The sequence below is a fragment of the Uloborus diversus genome, chromosome 8 (assembly GCF_026930045.1).
Source record: "Uloborus diversus isolate 005 chromosome 8, Udiv.v.3.1, whole genome shotgun sequence".
Classification (NCBI taxonomy): domain Eukaryota; kingdom Metazoa; phylum Arthropoda; class Arachnida; order Araneae; family Uloboridae; genus Uloborus; species Uloborus diversus.
In genome coordinates this window covers 68,019,908-68,042,304 of record NC_072738.1, presented here as the reverse complement: position 1 = coordinate 68,042,304, position 22,397 = coordinate 68,019,908, and the positions used below count along the sequence as shown (strand labels likewise).

The window sequence follows — 22,397 nt, the reverse complement described above, 5'->3', positions numbered from 1 at the left end:
TATCTGTAAGGAAGACGTAATTCCAAAACGTTTTGAGCTTATTTATCTTTGATTTTGCGACAAAAAGCGTAAGCTTTCTGTTTTTCGCACGGCCAAGAAAATTTCTATGGGAAAAGGTTCCACTTAACCCTGCTAATCAGAGAACTTGGCGAACAATTTTAAGTGAAAATTAAATGTAAAAATTTTCATTTAACTCTGCAGAAACTTTTACAGCACTCAAATGTGTATTTTTCATGAATTTTTTAACTGTAAATCTCCGATCACGCTTTGTCAACTTTGCCGGTTGACATTTTCTTACCTTGTTTTCGGTCCGATTCTTCTCTTCAAAGCACTTTACTATAGAATTAAGTAAATTAACTAATTTAGAGACAATTCAAACCAATTTACTGCTACTGTGAGGAAAAAAAATTCAAATTTCGAATGGTGTTTGTGGTTTTTCACGAATACCAGCCATTTTAAAGTAAAGCACAATACTAAGGAATAAATAAACAAAAAATGAAATCCAAATAACTTTTACAGATCAACACAATGCAAAAATAAAAAAAAAACGACGTATGATAATTTTAATCATGAATTCATACAAAAATATTTGAGTGTACGATGACTTTTCTGGCGTATTATTTCTCTGTCTCTTCGTTTTTTGACCCATTTAAAAAAGAAGAGTCGTCAATATTTTGAAAAAACTACAGGGTTTTATTTAGAATGGCATAGGGATGATGTGAAAAAATATTGGACTTCATATTCGAATTCAGTTTTGCGTTATTTTGGTTTTACTAAAAAATTTCAGTGTACGAACACATTTGGGAGCCACTGTACATTCTTTGCTAGCCAATCCCGGGGAAAAAATCAAAATGACTGGCATGTTTTAATTTTAATCAAGCAGTAAAAACGAATATTGTTTTATTGGTTTGATGATTTTTTACCTCCTTCTTCCAAATTTTTGTCACGGGAAAAAAAAGGAAAAATCCATGCATGGTAAGCATAAAATTTTTCGCAGTGGTTGCAGCACCCGACCATCGGAGCTGGATTCAGCATCCGACCTAGAAACTTGCTCATGCGCAAATCTGACACTTTCAACGGATTGACACGCCTCCTTTGCTTCGCGCGGCGGTTCCAACCACTTCCGACCACGTGCGTGCGTGCTTGGTTCATGTAAAAATGGCTACCGTCATGGAACGCGGTGCGAGTTTCAAATCGTGCATTGAATTCGAAAACTGTTTAAAAGAGTTCAAAATGAAAAGTTATTCGGATTTTTTCATCGCAGATTGCAGAAGTTTGGAAGTAGCTAGAAATCGCTATCCAAATCGTGTTGCTAAAATGCTTGTCCCGACCTAAAATACCATTTCCGACCTCCCTAGAATTTCGCTCTAGACGGCATGAGTCCGACTTCGGAAAAGAATTCCTGCCGTATTATACGACCGGCGGTGACGTCGGATAGTCGCCGTAAATCTACCTAAATTCTTATTAAATTATTTCTAAACATAGTATTTCACTGGAAATTCATATTAAGTCTCATATTATACATCCAACCTCCATAGAATTTCATAAGGTCTATTTAAATCATGTCCGACCCAAAGCAGCGGCACCCGAGGGCATGGGTCGGAGGTGGTCGATGTATCGCAGCGAATAATTGAATTATGATTAAAGCATAATTACAGATCGTGTATGCCGTTTTAATATCTATATTATTTCCAGAACTATCATTTCGCTCGGCGTATATATCTTAACTTGCTTAGTCGACCATATATTACTCGTCCGACCGCTTAGAATGTCATTGGGAAAGTATCTTAATTTGTGTGGTCGGCCATACATAATTCTTCCGACCGCTTAGAATTTCATTGGGAAAATATCTTAATTTGTGTGGTCGGCCATACATAATTCGTCCGACCGCACGGCTGTTGAAATTAGATCCCGCCCATCGTAACGCCCACTTGGTCGGGTTCATAAAACATTCCCGACCCCAAGGCAGTAAATTCTACTCTGCGCATGCGCAGAAGGTGGTCGGTGCTTCATTACATTTCCGGCGGTCGGGTCTGCAACCACTGCCAAAATTTTTACTCAGTCCTCACCATACAACAAAAATATTCATCCGGATATTGTTCACGAAATTGAGAGTGGGGGGCGGGGGGGGGGGGAACTCCTCGATATTGATGATATATCAGATTAGAAAATACCCATTAAAAGGAAAAAGAAATACAGAACATATTTGCTTGTGGCTCTTCACCCCTCCCAACTTAAAAATGTGAAAAAATAAAAACGGAATCTCACATTTAAATTAATATCCGATTTTTCTCCAAAAATCGGGAACATTTTGCCCATCTAGATTTTGCCAAGTTTTTTTTTTTTTTTAACTTTGCGTATACACTCTTTGCAAGGAAAGAAACTGAAATTTTATAATCATGTTTCCTATTTAGAATGAACAATAATCATATTTATGTATGATATTTTTGAAGTGTTCCGTTTTTGCGAATTTCTGTTATATGTCGCTTTTATTTTGTACTAACATCAAAAAAATATGTACAGTGTACAGGTTTTTCATTTTTTGCTTCCTTACATTCCTTTTAAGATTTTACATTGCCTTTCTGTTTAAATAGAGCTCCATTTCCCTTGTGATCATCTTTACGAAAAATTGGTGAATAGGATAGTCGGCTTTTCCCGCATTCTTTGAACAGTCGACCGTTTACTTTAATTAAAGCTTCTAATTGACGGGTAAGTAATGTATAATTGCATCAGAATGTGCCGGTATCCATTTCTTTATTGTTTCGTTAAAACAGTAGGACCGATGTCGGGGTGATAAAAAGAAGAGTCGATCATAAACGCAGCAACAGTAAAAAAGTCACTTTTAAACACGCTGACGCTGCAGCGTTCCTTCTATTCCAGAAATTACTGTAGTCAGTCAATGAAAAGTTCATGATCTGCTCGTTTCTTTTGCTTTTCAAAATTGAAACATGCAGAAAATTATCGGTGCAGCATTATAAAAATAAGAATCAATGCACAATTAGGAGTTCTATACTAAAGAAAGAAAAAGTAGGAAAAAAAGGAGAGAGCTCTAAAAATAGGAACTCTTCGGGGTCTATGGGAGGGTAGGAATCAAAAAATTTTCACCTTCGAAATTTTGGACCACCCTATTGTACATGCCCACAGTAAACACAAGTACTACAAAACCTTATTTTCACATCACTGATTATAGCATAAATGTATGATTCTGTAAATTTATTGAAAGAAGCTACAGATTTAAAACAAGCATGAGGAGAAGATTTCTAATTTTGACATGTTTCAACACAGCTTTTATGTTTAGAGTACAAGATATAAGATAAAAACGGAAATGTCACAATTAACAAGGCACTGTATCTTGTCTCTAGCAGTCCAAAAGATAAGCTAAACTACACAGTAGGCCTCGCTTTTTGACATTCTTCCTTATAACAATAATAGGATGAGCTTGAACAATTTAAAATTTGCAGAGGAAAAGTACCTACTGTATGTGCAGTATTACCACAGTTAACACATGACACAGAATTTCTTTCTACATTGAAGTTAAATAATGGATTAGTTCCAAAATCAAGGTATTGAAAAAGAGAGAATTCGGCTTTGCAGGTCTCACATGTTTTCCAGTCTCCTTGGTGACTTTCGGTGAAGTGAAAAGCACATAGCGTATAGCGGCGATGATTTCGGCGACAGCTCGAAAAGTATGAAAAAGGTACATAATGGCGTTCATCATTACAAATCCAATTATCACAACATTCTGTTTTAATCATTACATTTTTCCTGCCAGAGCTTTTACCACACAGTCCGCATGTGGGTTTAACTTTAATCGATTTTCCGCATTTGAGTTTAGTTTTAGTAGATTTTACGCTCTTGGGTTCAGCTTTCGTCGATTTTACGCTCTTGGGTTTAGTTTTAGTAGATTTTCCAGCCATAAATATGTTTTAAGTCTTGAGCACAAAGTTCGCTTTTACTAGCAGAAGAACAGGAAACAAAGAGAACCGAAACTGGAAAGTACAAGATTCCCGCTAATCAGAAAAGTTGAGATGTAGCAAGACGAAAGACGATATTCCCGCTGAAATGAATGGGTTGCGTTCGATGAGCGACCGGTAGCTCTGCTTATCGGTTAAAATAATGACGTCCGCTCCAAAGTTTTAGCATTAGCTGACGTCACTAGTTGTCACGTGACAATTAACTGGTCTTACCGGTTGAGCTCGTCAAACGTAAGCGTTGAGATGTCGCAACTTGATCTCAATCGGCTGCTCTATTCGAACACACCGTATGGGTGCTTCAAGGAAGACTTATGTTGCTAGACCTCTCAATACTTTTCTATGCCTAAGGGTCTAATGTAATGTAATACTACGTTGATGATTTTAATGCATTTGTATTGATGTATGTCTAGTCCCTGATGTTGGATAAGTTTCTTTTTATTATTTATATTTAGCTTTTGACTGATGATTAAACGAATTTGTTGAATTAAGAAATTTAGTAATTTGTGGAAATAAATTTTGATTTGAATATTTGCATCAACTGAATTATTTGTTTTATGCGGATCACCCGTGATGACAGATTTCCTGGGAACTCGTTTTTCATTTTATGGGCTGGACTTTTTTTTTCTTTTCGGCCTGAACATCTATTGTGTTTAAGGTATGTGTAATCCGGCGTTATGTTATTGTATTTAGTGCTTCATCTTATTCAGGTATCTGAATGTCTTTTTTTTTCTTGTTTTGTGGGACATCCTGTCAAAGTTTGACGACAATGTTTCGAATTTTATGTGACTTTTCCAATTTTATGTTTTGCTATATCTTTTCAAATGATAAAATGACTACGTTTGTGAAAAAATGTGTTGATATTTTTTTAAAATCGTTATTTTACATTGTACTCTACAGTAAAAGCAGTCAAAGCGCTATGAAATGATAAAAAAAAAAAAATTAATTGATGTTTTCTTGGTATTTATCCTGAAATTCTATAAAATTAGGTAAACAAAAATCGAGGCTCTTTGCTGACCCTCATTAAAAAGGTTTTTGAGAACCATAGCAAGTGGTACACTGATATTACGCATGGAGACACCCACCCGTAAAACACTGACAATTGGGATATATATATATATATATATATAGTATGCTTACACTATAATAGTTTACAAGCCACACAATCGAAATATAATGATTCTCCAAGTTGACAATTGGTCATGATGAATATTTTTATATTTTGATCTGTAAGGATTTTATTTTGATCTGTCATGCTCACAATGTTCTTGTTGATTGTTATTATATTATTTACATATAATTAATCACAAACTAACAATATTGACCTGCCAGTCTTATCTTTGCTGTGTAAATTAGTACTTCCGGAGGGTCCCTAATCTGGGCAAGTCACTACTGTGATAGGAACAGGGGATCCTCGGGTGTGATGTCCCAGTAGAAGAAACTTTTTAGCCAGTCTGCGACACTATTTTGAGCAGTTGAAAATAATCCGCTGCGTTATTATTAGTTTTATTCTCAGTTTTCATAAAATACGCAAGTCCCTGGTAAAGGTCAAGTCTCAAAAATTATTCAACTGGCCAGTGGCCACTAGACCTGAAAAACTTAGTAGCCACCACTGTCGCTGAGTTTCAAAGTATAAAAAATGGGGGGGGGGGGGGGGATAGCAATTTTCACTACTTTCACGAAAATAAATAGAACTCTGCGCACTATGAAAAACAATTATTCAAAACATATTTATTTAAATATGGAAAATTTAAGTTAAAATAAATTTTAATTTTTTTAAATGAATAAATAAATAAATTAGTAAATGAGAAGTTGGCAGGAAACTGCATTTTAGAGGAATGTTTTAGTTTATAGCAAAGCTTCCAAAGCAATGAGGATCAAATACAATTGTTCAGATAACAATCACATGTTTCATGAAACGAATTTAAAAAAAAAAAAAAAACATGATTTATTGTACATTTTATGTTATCTTCAGTAGTTTGTATTGAGGTGAAGATCCAATTCTGTTGGAAACTTAAGCAAGTATTAGGCTTGTCTATTGCCATTTTGCGTACGACCAAACATGGCGTCTACAATTCATGCTTATAAATAGATTTTTGAATTTGTTACATCAAAATCCTTAAAAAACTACAATTTAGATGAAATACTCAATTTTTAGCACGTTAGCCTCTAAAGCAATGAAGATAAGATAATATTCTAAAGATAAAATTTTGCATTTTCAAGACAATAATTAAGAATTATCGGGAAAAAATGGCACATTTTGCATAATTTTCAATAGTTTGCATTGCAATAAACATCCAATTCTGTTTATGAAAACGTAGGCAATTCAAGAGTTTTTTGTAGCAACACCTTCGGAATGACCAAATATGGCGACTGCGCCAAAAATTTCTGAATTTGTTGCAAAAAATAATTAAGAATAAAAACCCTAATGAGACTATACTTTAGTTGAAAAGTTTTTAGCGCTTTTGGGCCCGTAGCAATGAGGATAGTGAAACTTTAAATATAAAATTTTTCATTTCTCAAGAAAATTATTATAAAAAATTAAACAAAACACGATTTGATGCACATTTTTAATTCTTTTCATTAGTTTTTAGTAAATGAAACATCCGATTCTGCTTTGTTTTTCAAAACTTAGGCACTTAAGCATCTTGTTGACTTCCATCTTGTGAATGACCAAATATGGCGACTATGTTTCTATCTGAAATGCTGAAGCATCCATCGCCTTTCCGGTCAAAAGACGATCTCCAAGCGATCTTTGCCAAGTTGTTTTTCTTTTTTTTTCTTTTATTTATTTATTTTTTCTTTTTGTTCTTTGGTAAAATTATCTGCAGACCTCTGAAAAATCTGCGACGCCCGTCTCGCGTCTCGCAGTTTCTGCTACCGGATGTGATGTGTAAATTAGTGGTGTCTTGTGAGTTATTTAAATGTAGGCTCACAAAGCATTTGAACATTTATTATGTATATACAATGTATTTTACAAGTTGTTTTTTAAATATTTAAAAAAAAAAGATTTTAAATTATTTTTTGAGGTGAACAAATCAATAACATTTAAATGTCATTTTTCATGTTTTTTATCGATTGAGAGCATGGTTGGAGTGAGAGTCTATCTTCTTTGGCTCATGATGCTTCTTAAAAAAATGTTTTAATGACTTTTATGCATAAAAATTATACAGTCGAACTCCGATTTAACGAATTCATTGGGACCAAAACTTTTATACATTAAATCAGGTACATTTGTAATATCAGGGTGTGAAAAAATATCCATAATTAGAAAGTGTACATTTTTTATTCATCATTTCACCACTTATTAGTTAACTTGGAATTTTAAACTTATGAGTAATAGATGTTTGACAATTTCCTTGATACTTGACTTGAAATATTTCACTTTCAACTTTGTTGAAAGAAGAAGATACTGTGTCATTTGCAGCCTGCTGCATGAGATATGTTTTTACAGTTTCCTGGCCATGTAAAGCATTTGAAAAAGCAAGTTTTAATGGGAGTTTCATTATTACTTTCCGCATCAGAATCAATATTTGTTGGTTGCTCCCTTGCCTGTCACAAATTGTTGATTCCAAGACAAGTTTTTTCTGCTTCAGAGGATATGGATATAACATTTGGATAACAATCCAATATTTCCTAACTCAAATTAACAAAAAAAAAAAAAAAAAAATTGGGGACTGCTAGAATAATTTGTTAATTCAGGGTTTATTACTCGGTAAATAGGGGTTTTTGCCTTCTTTTTAATCGGGGGGAAAAGAAAAATTCTCTAAATCGCGAAATTTGTTAAATTGAGGTCCGACTGTAACATTAAAAAAGAGGACAATATATGCCTTCTAAAGCGCTTGATGCATCAACCACATTGGCGACAATTCAAGGGGCAGTTGCCCCTCCCCGCCACTTTTTATGGTTCATTTGTTTATTACTCTTTTTCAATTTAGGAACCAAAGCGGAACTGATGTGATATACCCCACTCTTGGCGACTTTTTCCTGTTGGCGCCAAGAAAGCGTCGCCAAGAAAACGATGTATGACGACATATGTCATACATCGTTCTTAGCGATGCTTTTTTAGCGCCGACAGGAAAAAATCAGATAAAAAAACATGATCAAAGCACTTCAGAACACAATATATATAAAAACAACATAAAAGCACAACAAAAAACATCACGAATTTATGCTTCAAAAATGTACAGGGCGCGGGTTTTTTGTAAACATATTAAAATACAATGAAATAAATTATTGTATTAATTACAAGTTGAAATTAATGCATTAATTTTTTTTTTCATCATTTCTCCGGGATATGAGCCCTCGGTCTCATAGTACTTTCGTAATGAGACCTCGGCTCGCCGCCCCTGCCTCGGTCTCATTACGAATGTACTATGAGACCTCTGGCTCGCCAGGACCTCGCTCCGCTCGGTCCGTTATCCCTCCGACTGTTAATATACATTACAGTCGGAGAATGGTCACAGTTATGTATACTACAAGAACCCCTCAAGGATTTGTAAAAACAAAGAATTTTGGAAGTGAGAGGTTTTTTTGGAATTCTAAAATAAAGAACTTACCTTTTTATATGGTATAAATATTCACACTCAGTCTAAAACAATACATCATCTGACAATGGCACGTTACAGATACACACCACGTTGGAGTTAACTTTTAATTAACCTTCAAGTTTGAAGAAACTGGCATTTTCTAATGTTTTTACTTCAAAACACAACTACTGAATTTAAACTAACACAAAATAAGCATTCCTGTAAGGTATATTGCATGAAACAACACCACCCTAAGAGCAGAACATATGTGCACCTACCTCCACGGACACACGTGCGAAAAGAATTAGTTCACATCTGTACTTCCCAGGTATATTCTGCAGGGTTACTAGAGCTACCGGAAAAAGTTTTATCGCCGACGTTGGCGATTTTCGAAATGAGCTAAAAATTCTATCCTCGCCAAGGGGGGGGGGGGGGGGGGGTATATCACATCTGTACCACCAAAACTAGAAACTATAAAAAAAAGCAGAAGTATGAAAACTTACAGATCATAATTATTTGTTTTATTTTGTATATATCTGTTTACGAAACAATATTTAGCACAAGCAGTAACTTTTAGTTTATGTATTCATTGTTTAGATATTAGGGGCATTTCACAATATTGGTGATATAAGGATGTCCGTAACAAAATTTGTTAAAAGGTTAAAAATTTTATATATATTGAAAAAGCACATTCCAAAGGACATGAATGTCATATTTTTTTCCTTATTTAATTAATAGTTTGCACGTAATCACACTCGAAACATCAAAAACACAACTTTTACCGTTGCGGACTCTACATTGAATTTTTCTTCAATAGTGACTTAAACTGAATTTCAAGCCAAAATTGCTGCTTGGGACAAAAGTAAAGTATCCTCTCTAATACAGATAATAATTTCAGTTAAAAAGTGTGTTCGTTAAAAAATTATAAGTTGTGAAAATGATAATTGTAGAGTCTGAAACAATAATTAAAAGAAAAGTTTTGTTAAAATTTTTTTTATGAATTTTATGTCACTAAATTGAATATTTTCTAATCTCACCTATAGTGTTACAATATTCTAAAATAAGTTTCATGATTACTTTAATGCAATATTTTAAAAATTAATTTCCTAAATTTGGTCACGGACTCTACAAAACGTTACAGACTCGACATTTGACAACTGTTTCAACACAGCGCTTTCATTACCAAAATACTTGAAGAGCCTGCCAAGGAAAAAATAACCAAAAGTAAGCCCTTTAAAAGGAATTACAACTTATACTTTAAAAAAACTTTGACTTTTTGAAGAATTTTGACTGCAAAAGTGTATAGAGGGAGGCGGGGCACATCTTTCTGCTTCTCTACTTTTTTTTAAAAATCTTATCATAAAATTCAATTAGTTGTTTTATTTTCTATTATGAGTTTCATTAATAGTTTCTCATCATTCCAGAAAATGTTCAATTCATTAACTTTTTTAACATTAATATTTTAACAGAACTTTGTGAAGTGACCCCGGTCCTGGGGTCCCTTGATCCACATTACAAAAACAACTTCTGTTACAATTTTAATGATAAATATTATCCAACATTTGCTACAAACAAATGTTATTTTGTGATTAAAATTAAAAACCAAAGTTTAAAGATCAATATAATTGAAACTGATCAACATCTACTTTTGTGCTATTTATGCCAGACCTGTTACGTTTTCAAGAATCAGCACGATTTGGGTTTTTATCAACTTCACTCTTACTAATGCTTGAGCATTGCTTTCGTAATCGTTTAAAAAGTTTTTTTGTGGGTTTTCTAAAAGTGAACCAACATAACCCAGGTTCTTGGTTTAAAAATGTTGTCCTGATATTTTTCATCACTACAAAATATGAACTGCAAATACGTAGGAACTAAAGGAACTTATTTTGGAGAGGAATTCAATTTATTGCTTCATTCTTCATGAAAACCATTTAAAAAAAATAAAGTTGCTTTGTTGAAATTTGTTCAGTATCTGTACCAGATGATCTCATTATATTAATTGTAGAACTATAGGCGCTGCTTTTTGTCGGTCTTAAATTTAAAAAAACATAAATTATCAAGGTCAGTCTAACAAACCCCAACTTCCCTATTATTTTATGGGGTATTGACTGATCCCAAATTGCAGTATGTATCCAGTTTCACATTTGAAAAATTTCCAGTATTGTATCCCCAGAGGTCTGGCCAGAGGATATTTGGGTTCGTTAACGGACCCTTCACAAAAATTCGATTAACCAAAACGGACCTTTCACAAAATCCCGATCAAACAAAGCGGACCTTTCACAAAATCCCGATCAACCAAAACGAACCCTTCACAAAATTCTGATAAACAAGAACTGATCTTTCACAAATTGTTTATTGAAAGAGCAAATCTGAAAGCAAAATAAGGCATATTAAACAGATAATTTTTGAAACCTTTTTGAAGTCAAATTAGAGGGATCAGCTATACAAAATCTGCTAATTTTGCAAAGAAAAAAAAATCCACAGTCTTGCAAGCGATAAATTGCTACTGCCAAATAAATATAATGCTTGTTGTTTGTTTCTTGGAAAGAAATTAACAGCTGAAAATAAGTTTGGTTTTAAATAATTATGTTTGTTTTATCACAGCTAATTAGCAGCGGTGTTGTTGTAAACTTTTCTGAAAAGGCATTGGTAAGCACTTTTCTCCCTGCTGATGATTTAATAAACTATAATAATATATATCAACGAAATGAACTTAGAACTTCAAAGAGATAGTAAGGGTGGGGAAAAAATATGATCGCTTCAGATAGGGTTACCAACTTCAAAATTAATCGCCATTTAGCATCTGCCGTTAATCCTTTATAATGACTTGATTAGAAATTATTCTCATCATTTTACCAGCTAGTCAATATTTGCGATTTTATGGTGCTGTACAATGTTTAACTGTTATTTTGGGAGAAAATTATATCGGTTTGATTTTTCAATGCTAACAAGGATGATTGACTTTAAATAAACTGTTTTACTTGCCGTTTTTTTTCTTTAGATGTCTACATTTTGAAAAATACAATCTTAACATCCAATATAAGAATCATATTTTGTTCTTTTTTCAAGCTAACTTCGCTTTATTAGGATGCAAATAAATGAAAAGTCTCTATTTTTGTTAGAACATGCATTTCAAGTTTTTAAAGCAAAATTCCATTTTCAAGTCAAAAATTAAAATGCTGAATCGATGGTTTAATTTTATTTTTGCTTCAACTGTGTCCACAGATATTAATGATATGTTTATCATAGGACTCTAAAATGCAATTTAAAAATAATTTAATCAAAAATTTTTCTTTTACAAGCCGTTTTTATACCTTTGATGCCTTCACTTTGAGAATTGCGATCTCTTTGCATCCGCTATGGGAATCCGATTTTTTGAATTTTTGATGTTTAATACACATTGTTAAGAAGTAAACAAATAAAATCTCTTTTTATTTTTGTTAAAATGACGGAATTTATAAGTTTTAAAGGAAATTCTGTGCTTTTTAAGAGTGTCTTGGGTCAAAAAGTTAAATGCTGAACCCTCGTCTGAATTTTATTTATTTATTATTTTTTTGTTACAATTATTTTAAATGCTGTACAGAAATATTTCTAGTATAATTTAACATAATGTTGAATGGAGATAAATATTGCTACTTGAGGGAGCGATGCCTCCCGCCCCCCCGCCAAATACTAGAAAAACACACCAGAATGATATTCTCAACATAGAAGAGGAAAACACTCTACTTTAAGTTTAAATGATGCAGTTTGTGCTCGCTCTAAATTCTAAAATTTCGATTTAACAATTTTTTTTTTTTTGCGAAATTATTTGATTTTTCACAAAATTATTTTATTTTTCACAAAAAACGGACCCTGCGAAAAATCCTGGACAGATCCCTGATCCCACAAAAAAAAAAAAAAAAAAAAAAAAAAAAAAAAAAAAAACACTTTCATGGCAAAATAAAAGAACAATGTAAGGCATGTCATTTAGTACATTAATATTAGGGCCATTAAAAAAAAAGTGCCATACATGATTGATTATATATTTAATTAATTAAATGCAATTATTTAAACGGGAAATGATCAAAAATTTTTTGCTTAAGAAGATATGTGATTTTTGAAGCAAAAAATGTTGCCTTTTTTAATTAAACTAATAGAAAATTTAAGTTAGCTTAAAAAATAATTTTTTGACTTAAAAACATCTTCCCCTTTAAAGTTTATCCAGAAATTTCTATTTACCAAAGATGGTCCGGCATCAATCACTTCAGATAATCAGATTAAATGGCTAGTAAAATTCGAATTAAAACCTATCATTTCTAATAACAAATTTAAGACAATGCAAAAAGCAAACTGAAGATTCTGTCTTTGCATAGCAGTTTCTTTGAGGAAAGTTATTGTGTACATAATTCATCAAAATCATTAGAAAAACGTCAGTTAAGTTGCTAAATTTGCATCAGTTTCCTCTCACATGCTCTAAAAACCAGCCTTAGCAAAATTTTATCATTTTTTTAAATCTCGCCCCTCCCCCCCACCTTTTTCCCCTCCCCTTCTTTTTTCTTTTCTTTTTTGCTGCTGCTCAAAATCCTATGGCTTTTAATTGTCGTTTTTTTTGCACTCCCCCCCAACCTCAATATTTAGTCTCAATCGCCGCCTCTGATCAACCAAATTCATTTACAATGTGCATAGGGCCAACTTTCAAAAAATTTTTTGCAAGTTGCCAAATATGACAACTTTTTCTTCCTCAGAAGCACAAGAAAGATAAAGCTGAATATTAGACAGTGGTCTTTTTTTCTTTTTTGTTCTTGTACACTTTTTGCAACTATAAGCTGGTATACAAGCACTCTTAGTCTGCACAAAGGAGTATTAAGTACTTTTAATTTAACTCATCATGTTAGGGTATTTAAAAAAAGAAGAAAGTTCTCTTCTTGGAAATGAGCAAAAATCTGTCTGACGGTGAGTACAATTATTTTGTTTGTTTATATTTTAAAAAGAAGATATATAACTAGAGAATAGTTATACATCACTGGAGATAACATGCTCATGTGCACATTTAGGGCTGTATGTGCACTTAGGAAATGTGCACATTTACTGTAATCAAAACATGGGCTGTAACAGGGCCGGATTTAGGGAAAGGCGGGCGGTTCTACTGCCCCGCGGCCTCCACAACAAAAGGGCCCCCACAGTAAAATTTTTACGAAATATGCTATTTTTCATGGGTCGAAAATATTCGATATATACATATATATCAAAATATTTGGATATATATCAAAGTATCGGATATTTTTGAAAATATGATGATCTTTTTGAACCTTGATTAGGGGCCTCACTCCTTTGTTGCCCTGGGGCCTCCACACTTCCAAATCCGGCCGTGGGCTGTAAATACTGCCTATGTTTCCTTGAAAATTCATGTGCTTTAAGGCAGCTCTGCCTCTTTTATAACAATCAGGAATACAGAGTCAGAAGGAAAAATGACCGGCTCTGACTCTAGGAGTTTTAGAGCCTCAACTCCTTTCCTCTAAAATCAGTCTGACTCTGCATGTACTGGTACAGTTTCAGACTTGGAGAGAAACAGATCGACTTGAACTATTAGAATTTAAACCTTCTACACTCGACTCCTTTATTCCAAAATCAGTCCGAATCCACAACTCCACACTCCTGATCACAGCAAAGGTCAATTTCATGTATAATAACTGTTAGATTTGTTTGTTTTGAACCACCTTTGTCTTAAACCTCTCTTTAATTTTTTTTCAATCATTATATCATCAATTCAATGTAGTTTCCATGTTTGTTTTTATTATTTAGATAATTATGGCTGCTGTAGAAAAACCTGCTTTTGATAAAAAACTATTAGAAAATATTCAAAATGATTTAAAGTCTCTGTCTATTGAAGCAAGAAAAAAGTATCCACATCTGAAAGAGGTAATTTTATTTTTTTGTGTAAGTGTCTTTTCAAGAATTATATTTTGTATTGATGCATTAACTTAAGGGCAGAAAATAGTTCTTAATATTATCGGGACTTTTGCAATATAGGTAGGGGAATGTGGGACAAAGTGAAATAGTTAAAAGAACTTTACTTTTTCAAAATGTAAAAGTTAGAAATTTGTTCTAAAAATTAAGGTAAATAAAGAAATGACAATGTGTTTTTAAAATGAAACTTGTTTTGAAACATTATTTTATGTTTTTGGCTGTAAGTTTAACGCTCCAAAAAAAGATAGATTTTTTTTTTCTTCCATGGGGCAAGGTGAAAAATAGAATATTTTCCTAGTGAAATATCTTCTTTGATTACTAAAGATATTTTTGATCAAATGAATGATTAATAAAAAGAATAAATAAGTAAATGAAAAGAAAATGAAACAATTGATGAATAAATAAGTTAATGTATGAGAAAAATAAATGAGCGAATAAATAAGGGAATTATTAAATGAAAAAATAAATGAAATAATAAATAAATAAAATATGATGAAGGGTTCAATAATTAAATGAAATTAACTGTCTCACTTTACCCCATATACACTTGATTATTTGTTCAAAACCTTTAAAATACACAAATAAGCTTACTATTAAAGAAATAAATACCGTACCCAATATTAGTAGATCTTGACTAATATTTAAAATGTTAGTAGCAAGAACTTTATCATTTAGTAATAAAAAAATAATTTTTTACTTTCAAAAAAAATTTATAATGTGATTATCTTTTGAAAATAGATTTTATTATCATATTCTTTGACTTTCAAAAACAACTTTTTCATGACTGGAAGACTACATGTGTTACTACATAGTTAAAATATTACCATATAGGTGACTCTAAAAGCTGAGTAAATATTTTACCATTCTACTTTGCCCTACTACTTCACTTTGCCCCACATATTGTTACCACGTCTGACTAAAGCTGCTTAGAACCTACCTTTTTTGCAAGGTTATAGATTGTTTTGGTTTTTAAATTACCTTTAAACAAATTAAAGTTACATTAAAATGAAATAATGAAGGAAAAATTTGCTAAATAAAGAAATTAAGCCATTAAAAATAAAATATGCTGAATAATAATAATAATTATTGAAAAAAAAAATCCATTACATACAGAAAAAGTTAGTTTCTCTTAATATTATTAGTGTTTGTATTGGATTTGAAATAGCACAGGGCTATTATTCATTCAGTTAATCATCTCCTAATTTATCCAAAATATTGCCTCCCCCCCATAGGCGGATTTAGGACTGAGTTCCTGGGGGGGCAGGATTTTTTTTTTTTAGCAACATTTTTACTGCCCCCACTCCCATGTTTTTGTCTGTTTCCTGTGATGCAAAAGTCCATGCTTTACTTTTTTGTGTGTCGTTTTCATTAATGTGTGTTTTTACGCTGTCCTTTTTGAATTGACCTTAAGAAAGGGAGCTGATATCAAGAGAGTGACGCAGGGCTCCCTTTTAAGTGGGAAATAGAATATCTCCAATTTTTGGAGGCTGGGGGTTTCTCCCCCAGAGGAAATTTTGTAAAATTGAGCTAAAACTCTGCATTTTGAAGCCTTATAAAGGTTAATTGAATAGACATAGAAATTGATAACTAGATTATACAGTTGTACAATATTGTTCAAACTTTGTAAGAAACAGCCATTTTAAGTTTGATAGAAAAAATAAACTATAGATTTCTCATTGCAACAACCTTTTTTTAATTATAAGTAGTGCAGAAAGCGAAAAGGAATAGAAAGGGAGTGTATCATTTTTTTTTTCTCCTGGCTAAACAGATTAACAATAGGCAGTAGAAGTAATTGGAGCCCACATTGCTTAGGGTTTTCAAAGACGTATCTAATTATTTTCAAGGACTCTAGAATAAATAAAATTATTTAACGCACTTCATTTGTGCTTTCCAGTCTCTGATATTTTAGTACTTGATTGTAAATTTTTACAATCCTGTTCTAACTTTGTGAGAAAAAGCTATTTTTAATTTAAAAGAAAAAAAACCCATCGATTTCTCATGACAACTTTTCTTCAGTTGCAAGTGAGGCAGAAAACGAAAAGAAACAGAAGTAGTGTGTATTTTTTTCCGTGCTAAACAGATAGACAATATGCAGAAGAAGTAAGATAAAAGCAATCAATACAAATGAATTTCCAAAATACTGCATTGGGGATTGAATAAATAGCAATAAATGAAACATGCGAGTCACAAAAATTTATTTCAAATAATATGTTACAAACGTGAGAACCATGATTTTTACACTTTTAATACAGGATGTGGCAAGGAACTGAATTTGACATATTTTGGCATTCCTCCCCCTCTACCATTTGTTAGAAATTTTAAAATTTAAGGTTTGTAGCCACATGTTTCCAAATATTCAAGGTTTTCAAGTACTTAAAAATGAAATTAGTTTTTTCAAGCAATTTCCATTTTTTAAGGAACGAATCATGAAACTTTTTGGGGAGTTAGGGACCCACTTCAAAGCAGGGGCCCTAAGCAATAGCTTGTTTATCTTATAGTCAAATTCGGCCCTGTTTGTAATTCGCTCTTACCTGCAAATTTTTGCTTGATTTTTTGTAATTTTTACGAAAATTCGTCAGTTTTTATGGTTAAAGGATTTTTACGATTTTTACCAATCTTTATTAAGTTTTTATAGACTTTTATAAAATTTCATCAAATTTTTCCAAAACTTTTGATGACTCAGTTATTTAGATTTCAATAATGACAAGTACTGACTCACTTAGACTTAGATGATTATGACACCTTACCATTTAAACAGTATTTATAAAGTAAGTAAAATTGTACTCTCCCTCTAAGTAAAAAGATTCATTTAATCAGAACACTCAGATAACTGAAATTTATTCAGTGTACGGTAGTATTTATTTTTTTTCTCTCTCTTTAAAGAGAGAGAGAAGGGGGAAAAACTGTTTTTTGAAATTTCTCAAAAGGCCAATTAATCTACTAAGAACATAAATATTATGCACAAATAATACTTGAAATGTGGACACAAATCAAGTAGATCGCTCTGTTATCGCGAATGGGGGGGGGGGGAGTTTTGTCCCCTTTGCTTTAGGTTCTAATTTGTTAAAATAATCGTCAATTATTATAAGTGTTGCAGCTTAATGTATAGCTCGTTTAGCCTATATTTTCATTCATATACTTGCCCAAATGGTTTTCAGTCCAAAATAAGGAACTTAGACACATTTTCAGCACCTCAGTGACAGCTGTACTATTTGTATTTAATGTTCGTCCCCCCCCCCCCGCCCCTCTTTTCTTTTCTCCCATCAGAAAAGGACATTCGCTTTTCTCTTCATTTTCATTAAACTATTCAAAAAAGAAGTCTTGATTTTTTGTTTTATGATTTTGGAAGGTGTGTTGTTACTAGTGATGTGCCGGATCGTTAAAAAAGTAGATCCGCGGATACGGATACGGATAATTAGTGTCAAGATCCGCATATACGGATACAGATACAGATCTCAAAATGTTTTTGGCCCAATTCAACTATCCAAGTGTACAATTTATTATGGAAGGTATTCCCATCACTATAATAACACTGTTTCTTCAAAAAATGTCATCTTCGGCGAAAATATAATAAAGACTATGATTTACTCTTTGAAGAAATCTCCGTTAAAATTGATGGGGAGTTGGAAGGAACGGGTCAGAGCAGCATTAATGCTTAAATAGAATGTGAAAATTATTTCTATCTTGCTCGGTAGATGTAGGATACAGGAGCAAGAATGTAAAGCTGCTACTGGATAGGCTAGAAATAATTTTTCGCATTTTATTTCAGGATAAATGCAGCGCTGACCCATTCCACCCAAATAACAGAGCCGGGAACACCTTTACAAACAGTAAATAGAGACTTTTGTCTCACTTTTTTTGAAGGATGCCGGGACAAACCAGAATGAAGAAAAACAGAAACCCCATATCAATAACAAAATTAATATTAAACTAAAAATTAAAAAAAAAATCTCTCAGAGGCCCGTTGGCTTCTGAAGTGATACCTTATAATTTAAATAGGCAATAAAACCGAATTTAAATGGAATTTATGTCTTTTATTCAAATATTTAAAAATTTTTAGAATAGAAAAGATCCGTTTAAGATCCGTCAAAAAAGTTACGGATACGGATACAGATCTTTATTTTTCCTCAGATATCCGCGGATACGGATACGGATATTCGGAACATCACTAGTTGTTACTATATAAAGTCGTCCCAAAACTGGGGGGCATTGCCCCCTATGCCCCCCTAATAATCCTCCCATGCCCTTCTAAACTATTCAAAAAAGATTTTTTTTTTTTAAATTTTTGGAAGATGTGTTGTTACTACATAAAATCCTCCCAAAACTGGGGGGGGGGGCATTGCCCCCCTCTGCCCTCCATAAATCCGCCTATGCTCCCCCCTTTTTTTGAAGCTTTGATGTTCATAAATCATTTAATTTACATTAAAAAGTTAGTGAATGTCATGTGTATGCAAAAATATTTACTTTCAGAGAAGTTTGAGCCTTTTAAAACTGAAGTTAAAACTGGTTCAAAATAGTAGGCAGACATTTTTGTTGTAATGCATGTCACTACATGAGTGAAGATGATTTTCATACTAATACTTTTCTTTAACTATGAATACATGTTTTAATAATTGTAGCTTATTTTGCTTGAAATGAGCATCTTTCATGTAAAATGCAAAAAGCATTTATCTTTTATTATTTCTATTTTCAATACTAATATTTTTGTGGATTGTTTTTATGGGAGTCATCTCACAAGTTATTATTGATCTGTAGGCTGCAGAATCTGGTGTTAGCAGGGTGCAGGATGCAGCAACAAAGCATGAAGATATACGTTTGGGTATGTAACATTGGTGAAGCTTAACCACTTTTTTTTTGGTTTTTTCTTTCATTTTTATCATTTTCAAATGCATTAATTTGTAGTTAAGTGGAGTTAAATGACCATCAATTGTATACTGTTTGTGGTGTTGTCAGGGGCCGGATTTAGGGGTGGGCAGGCAACAAAGGGGCCCCCTCAATGAATTTTTTACAAAATATCCTAACTTTCACGGGTCAAAAACATCGGATATATACATATTTATCAAAATATTCGGAAATATATCAAAGTATCAGATATTTTCAAAAATATGATGATCTTTTCGAACCCTCATTAGGGGCCTCCACTCCTTCGTTGCTCCGGGGCCTCCACACTTCCAAATCAGGCCCTGGGTATTGTTCTTAAATGTTTCTTAAAATAAATTTTAAAGTTGGAAAAACTGCAAATGTCATTATAATTCTGTACTTCCTATTAACATAATAGTTTATACTGTTTTATAAATCAATCTTGTAGTATACATACACTCTACATTTGATCGTCTTGAATTACATATCTAGTTTAAAGAGAAAAAAATATACGATATTAAATAATCCAAAAAAAACCAACAACCCCAAATCCAGTGGTGCAGCAGCCTATGGGGTCGAAGACCTATTGTGCCATCTCAATTTTCTTAACCAAGGGCTCTGGGTTGGGATCAAGGAATATGTCCCGAGTAGGTAGTCAATCAAACTTGTAACTTCCAAGGTTTGGTCCCCAAGCACACTTGGTTGTCATTTTTACTAATCTACTGAAGGGATCAATGACTGAGTGGACTGTGTTCAACGCAGGAATTGTACTTGAATCTGCACTATGGAAGCACAAAATGCTACCACTGAGCTACTGGGCTTCATATTAAATAATGGAAAAATGGAAAATAAAATTTTTGTAATTTTTTAATGTTTTAAAACAATTATCTTAATGCAACTTTCATAATCCTTTTCAGAATAACTTTTGTTGTGTTTAGTTTTCAATTAAAATAATTAAAGCTACTTGTAAAAAGAATTGTTAAACAAAACAATCAGCTTTATCCATTTTATCCTGTTTTGTGAACATCACATTCCTGTTATTGTTATATGATTCAGATGAACTACTACTAAGCTTTTAAATATGTATCAGCGGTGTAGTTCTGATTTTGTTTTAGGGTGGGGGGGGGGGAGGAGGGAGTTACAAATATGAGCATAAGGTAAGGAAATGTAAAGTTGGAATACATTTGTGATTTTAAAGAAGAGGGGAGAAGTTACCACAAAAGTAAAAAAGTATGGAAAATGCCAGGGCTGCAAAAAACCAAGGCTGGCTTTTATTAAAAAAAACAGCCTTTTTTGGCTTTTATAAAGCATGTGCTATATTCTTATATCCTTGATAATAATGATCTCTATACATTTTAACAAGCCAACAAATGTTAATTTAAGTAATAAAACAATACGTTAGCTGAAAGTAAAATGATAAAAAGAATATATACACTAGTGATGTGCCGGATCGTTAAAAAAAGTAGATCTGTGGATACGGATACAGATCCGGATCATTTGTGTCAAGATCCGCGGATACGGATACGGATCTCAAACTTTTTTTTTTAAAACCCAATTCAACTATCCAAGTGTAAAATTTGTTACGGAAGGTATTCCCGTCAGAATAATAACACTGTTTCTTCAAAAAATGTCATCTACGACGAAAATGTAATCAAGACTATAATTTACTCTTTAATGAAATCTCAGTTAAAATTGAGTGAGAGTTGGAAGGAACAGGTCAGCACTGCATTAATGCTTGGATAGAATGTCAAAAATTATTTCTAGCTTGCTCGGTAGATGTAGGATACAGGAGCAAGAGTGTAAAGCTGCTACTGCACAGGCTAGAAATTATTTTTAGCATTTTATTTCAGCACAAATGCAGCGCCGACCCATTCCACTGAACTTTCTCCGCCCAACTGAATAACAGAGCCGTAAACACTTTTACAAACAGTAAATAGAGAATTTAGTCTCACTTTTTTTGAAGGGTGCGGAGAAAAACCAAAATAAAGAATAACAGAAACCCCAAATCAATAACAAAAACTAATATTAGACTAAAAATTTATATAAAAAAAAAACATGTCTCAGAGGGCCGACCTCATATTAAGATGGATTTCATGGGTCAGAAAACACTTTGTTAACAAATATGAACTGACAGCGGATAGAAATTTTAAATCATTGAGCTTTTTCTATTTATCTTCCGACTATAAAATCGCTATCAATCACGCGTATAAAGTCTTTGAATTGTATTTAAAATTTACTGAACAAAATTATAGCTCCAACAGTATACAACTTAACAGTTCCAAATAAATATCAAATGCAGAAAATTTCGTTCTTTCAATTTTTAAGTTTTTACTACTATAATTCTGAAAAACACTAAAAAAGTCTGTTTTTATTAATATCTCCAGTAATTAAAGTTTCACAAAAATGAGGCCAAGCTAAGAACACTTTCGGTCTAGTCACCTTTTGAATGAAAAAAGAACTATCAAAAGCAGTCAAAAGATCCGCCAGAAAAGTAACGGATACGGATCTTTATTTTCCCTCGGATATCTACGGATACGGATATCCGGAACATCACTAATGTACACAAACTGCAAATCATTTCTGACAAAACCCTTTTGCTTTTGTTGGATGAGCCTCCAACTAAGCTGATGTTTTCAAGACTGAAAAGAGCTTCCTTGTAACCTTAAAACACTTGTATGTAATAATTTGCCACTTTTTATGCCTTATTAATGTTGTTTTTTTTAATCAAACTTGATGTGTATTCGTAAAACAGAACTAAATTCTGCATTCATTAAACATCATATTTTAGAGTTCTGCCGCTGTGGATTAGCATCTTAACATATGTGAAAACAAAAACTAAATGACACAATAAGTGGTTGACACCTAAATAAATCTTGTTTTTTTCCCCCAGGTTAAAATCAGACATAGTACCTGTTTCAAGTACTTCCTTTTTCCCATAAACACGTACTTTCAAAACCCTCCAAGAAAAACTTAAAATACCAGTTCCCGCTACTATACTATCTGAAATAAAAATTTTTAAGACTTATTGCAGAGTTTAGTTGACTCAGTTTTTAGCACAGAGGCAAATAGTTATGTTAGGTACCTATTAACC

General features: G+C 32.8%; 1 protein-coding gene across 1 annotated transcript in view; it reads left to right on the top strand.

The window, feature by feature from the left end:
- The first annotated feature begins 4,455 nt into the window (after positions 1 to 4,455).
- LOC129228224 (protein MON2 homolog) overlaps positions 4,456 to 22,397 on the top strand; it is an 87,167-nt gene continuing 69,225 nt past the window's right edge. Inside the window, exons 1-3 of the mRNA XM_054862887.1 lie at positions 4,456 to 4,629; positions 14,282 to 14,398; positions 19,202 to 19,265. Coding sequence (XP_054718862.1) covers positions 14,288 to 14,398; positions 19,202 to 19,265 — 175 coding nt within the window. The 5' untranslated portion in view covers positions 4,456 to 4,629; positions 14,282 to 14,287. The remainder of the gene's footprint in view (positions 4,630 to 14,281; positions 14,399 to 19,201; positions 19,266 to 22,397) is intronic.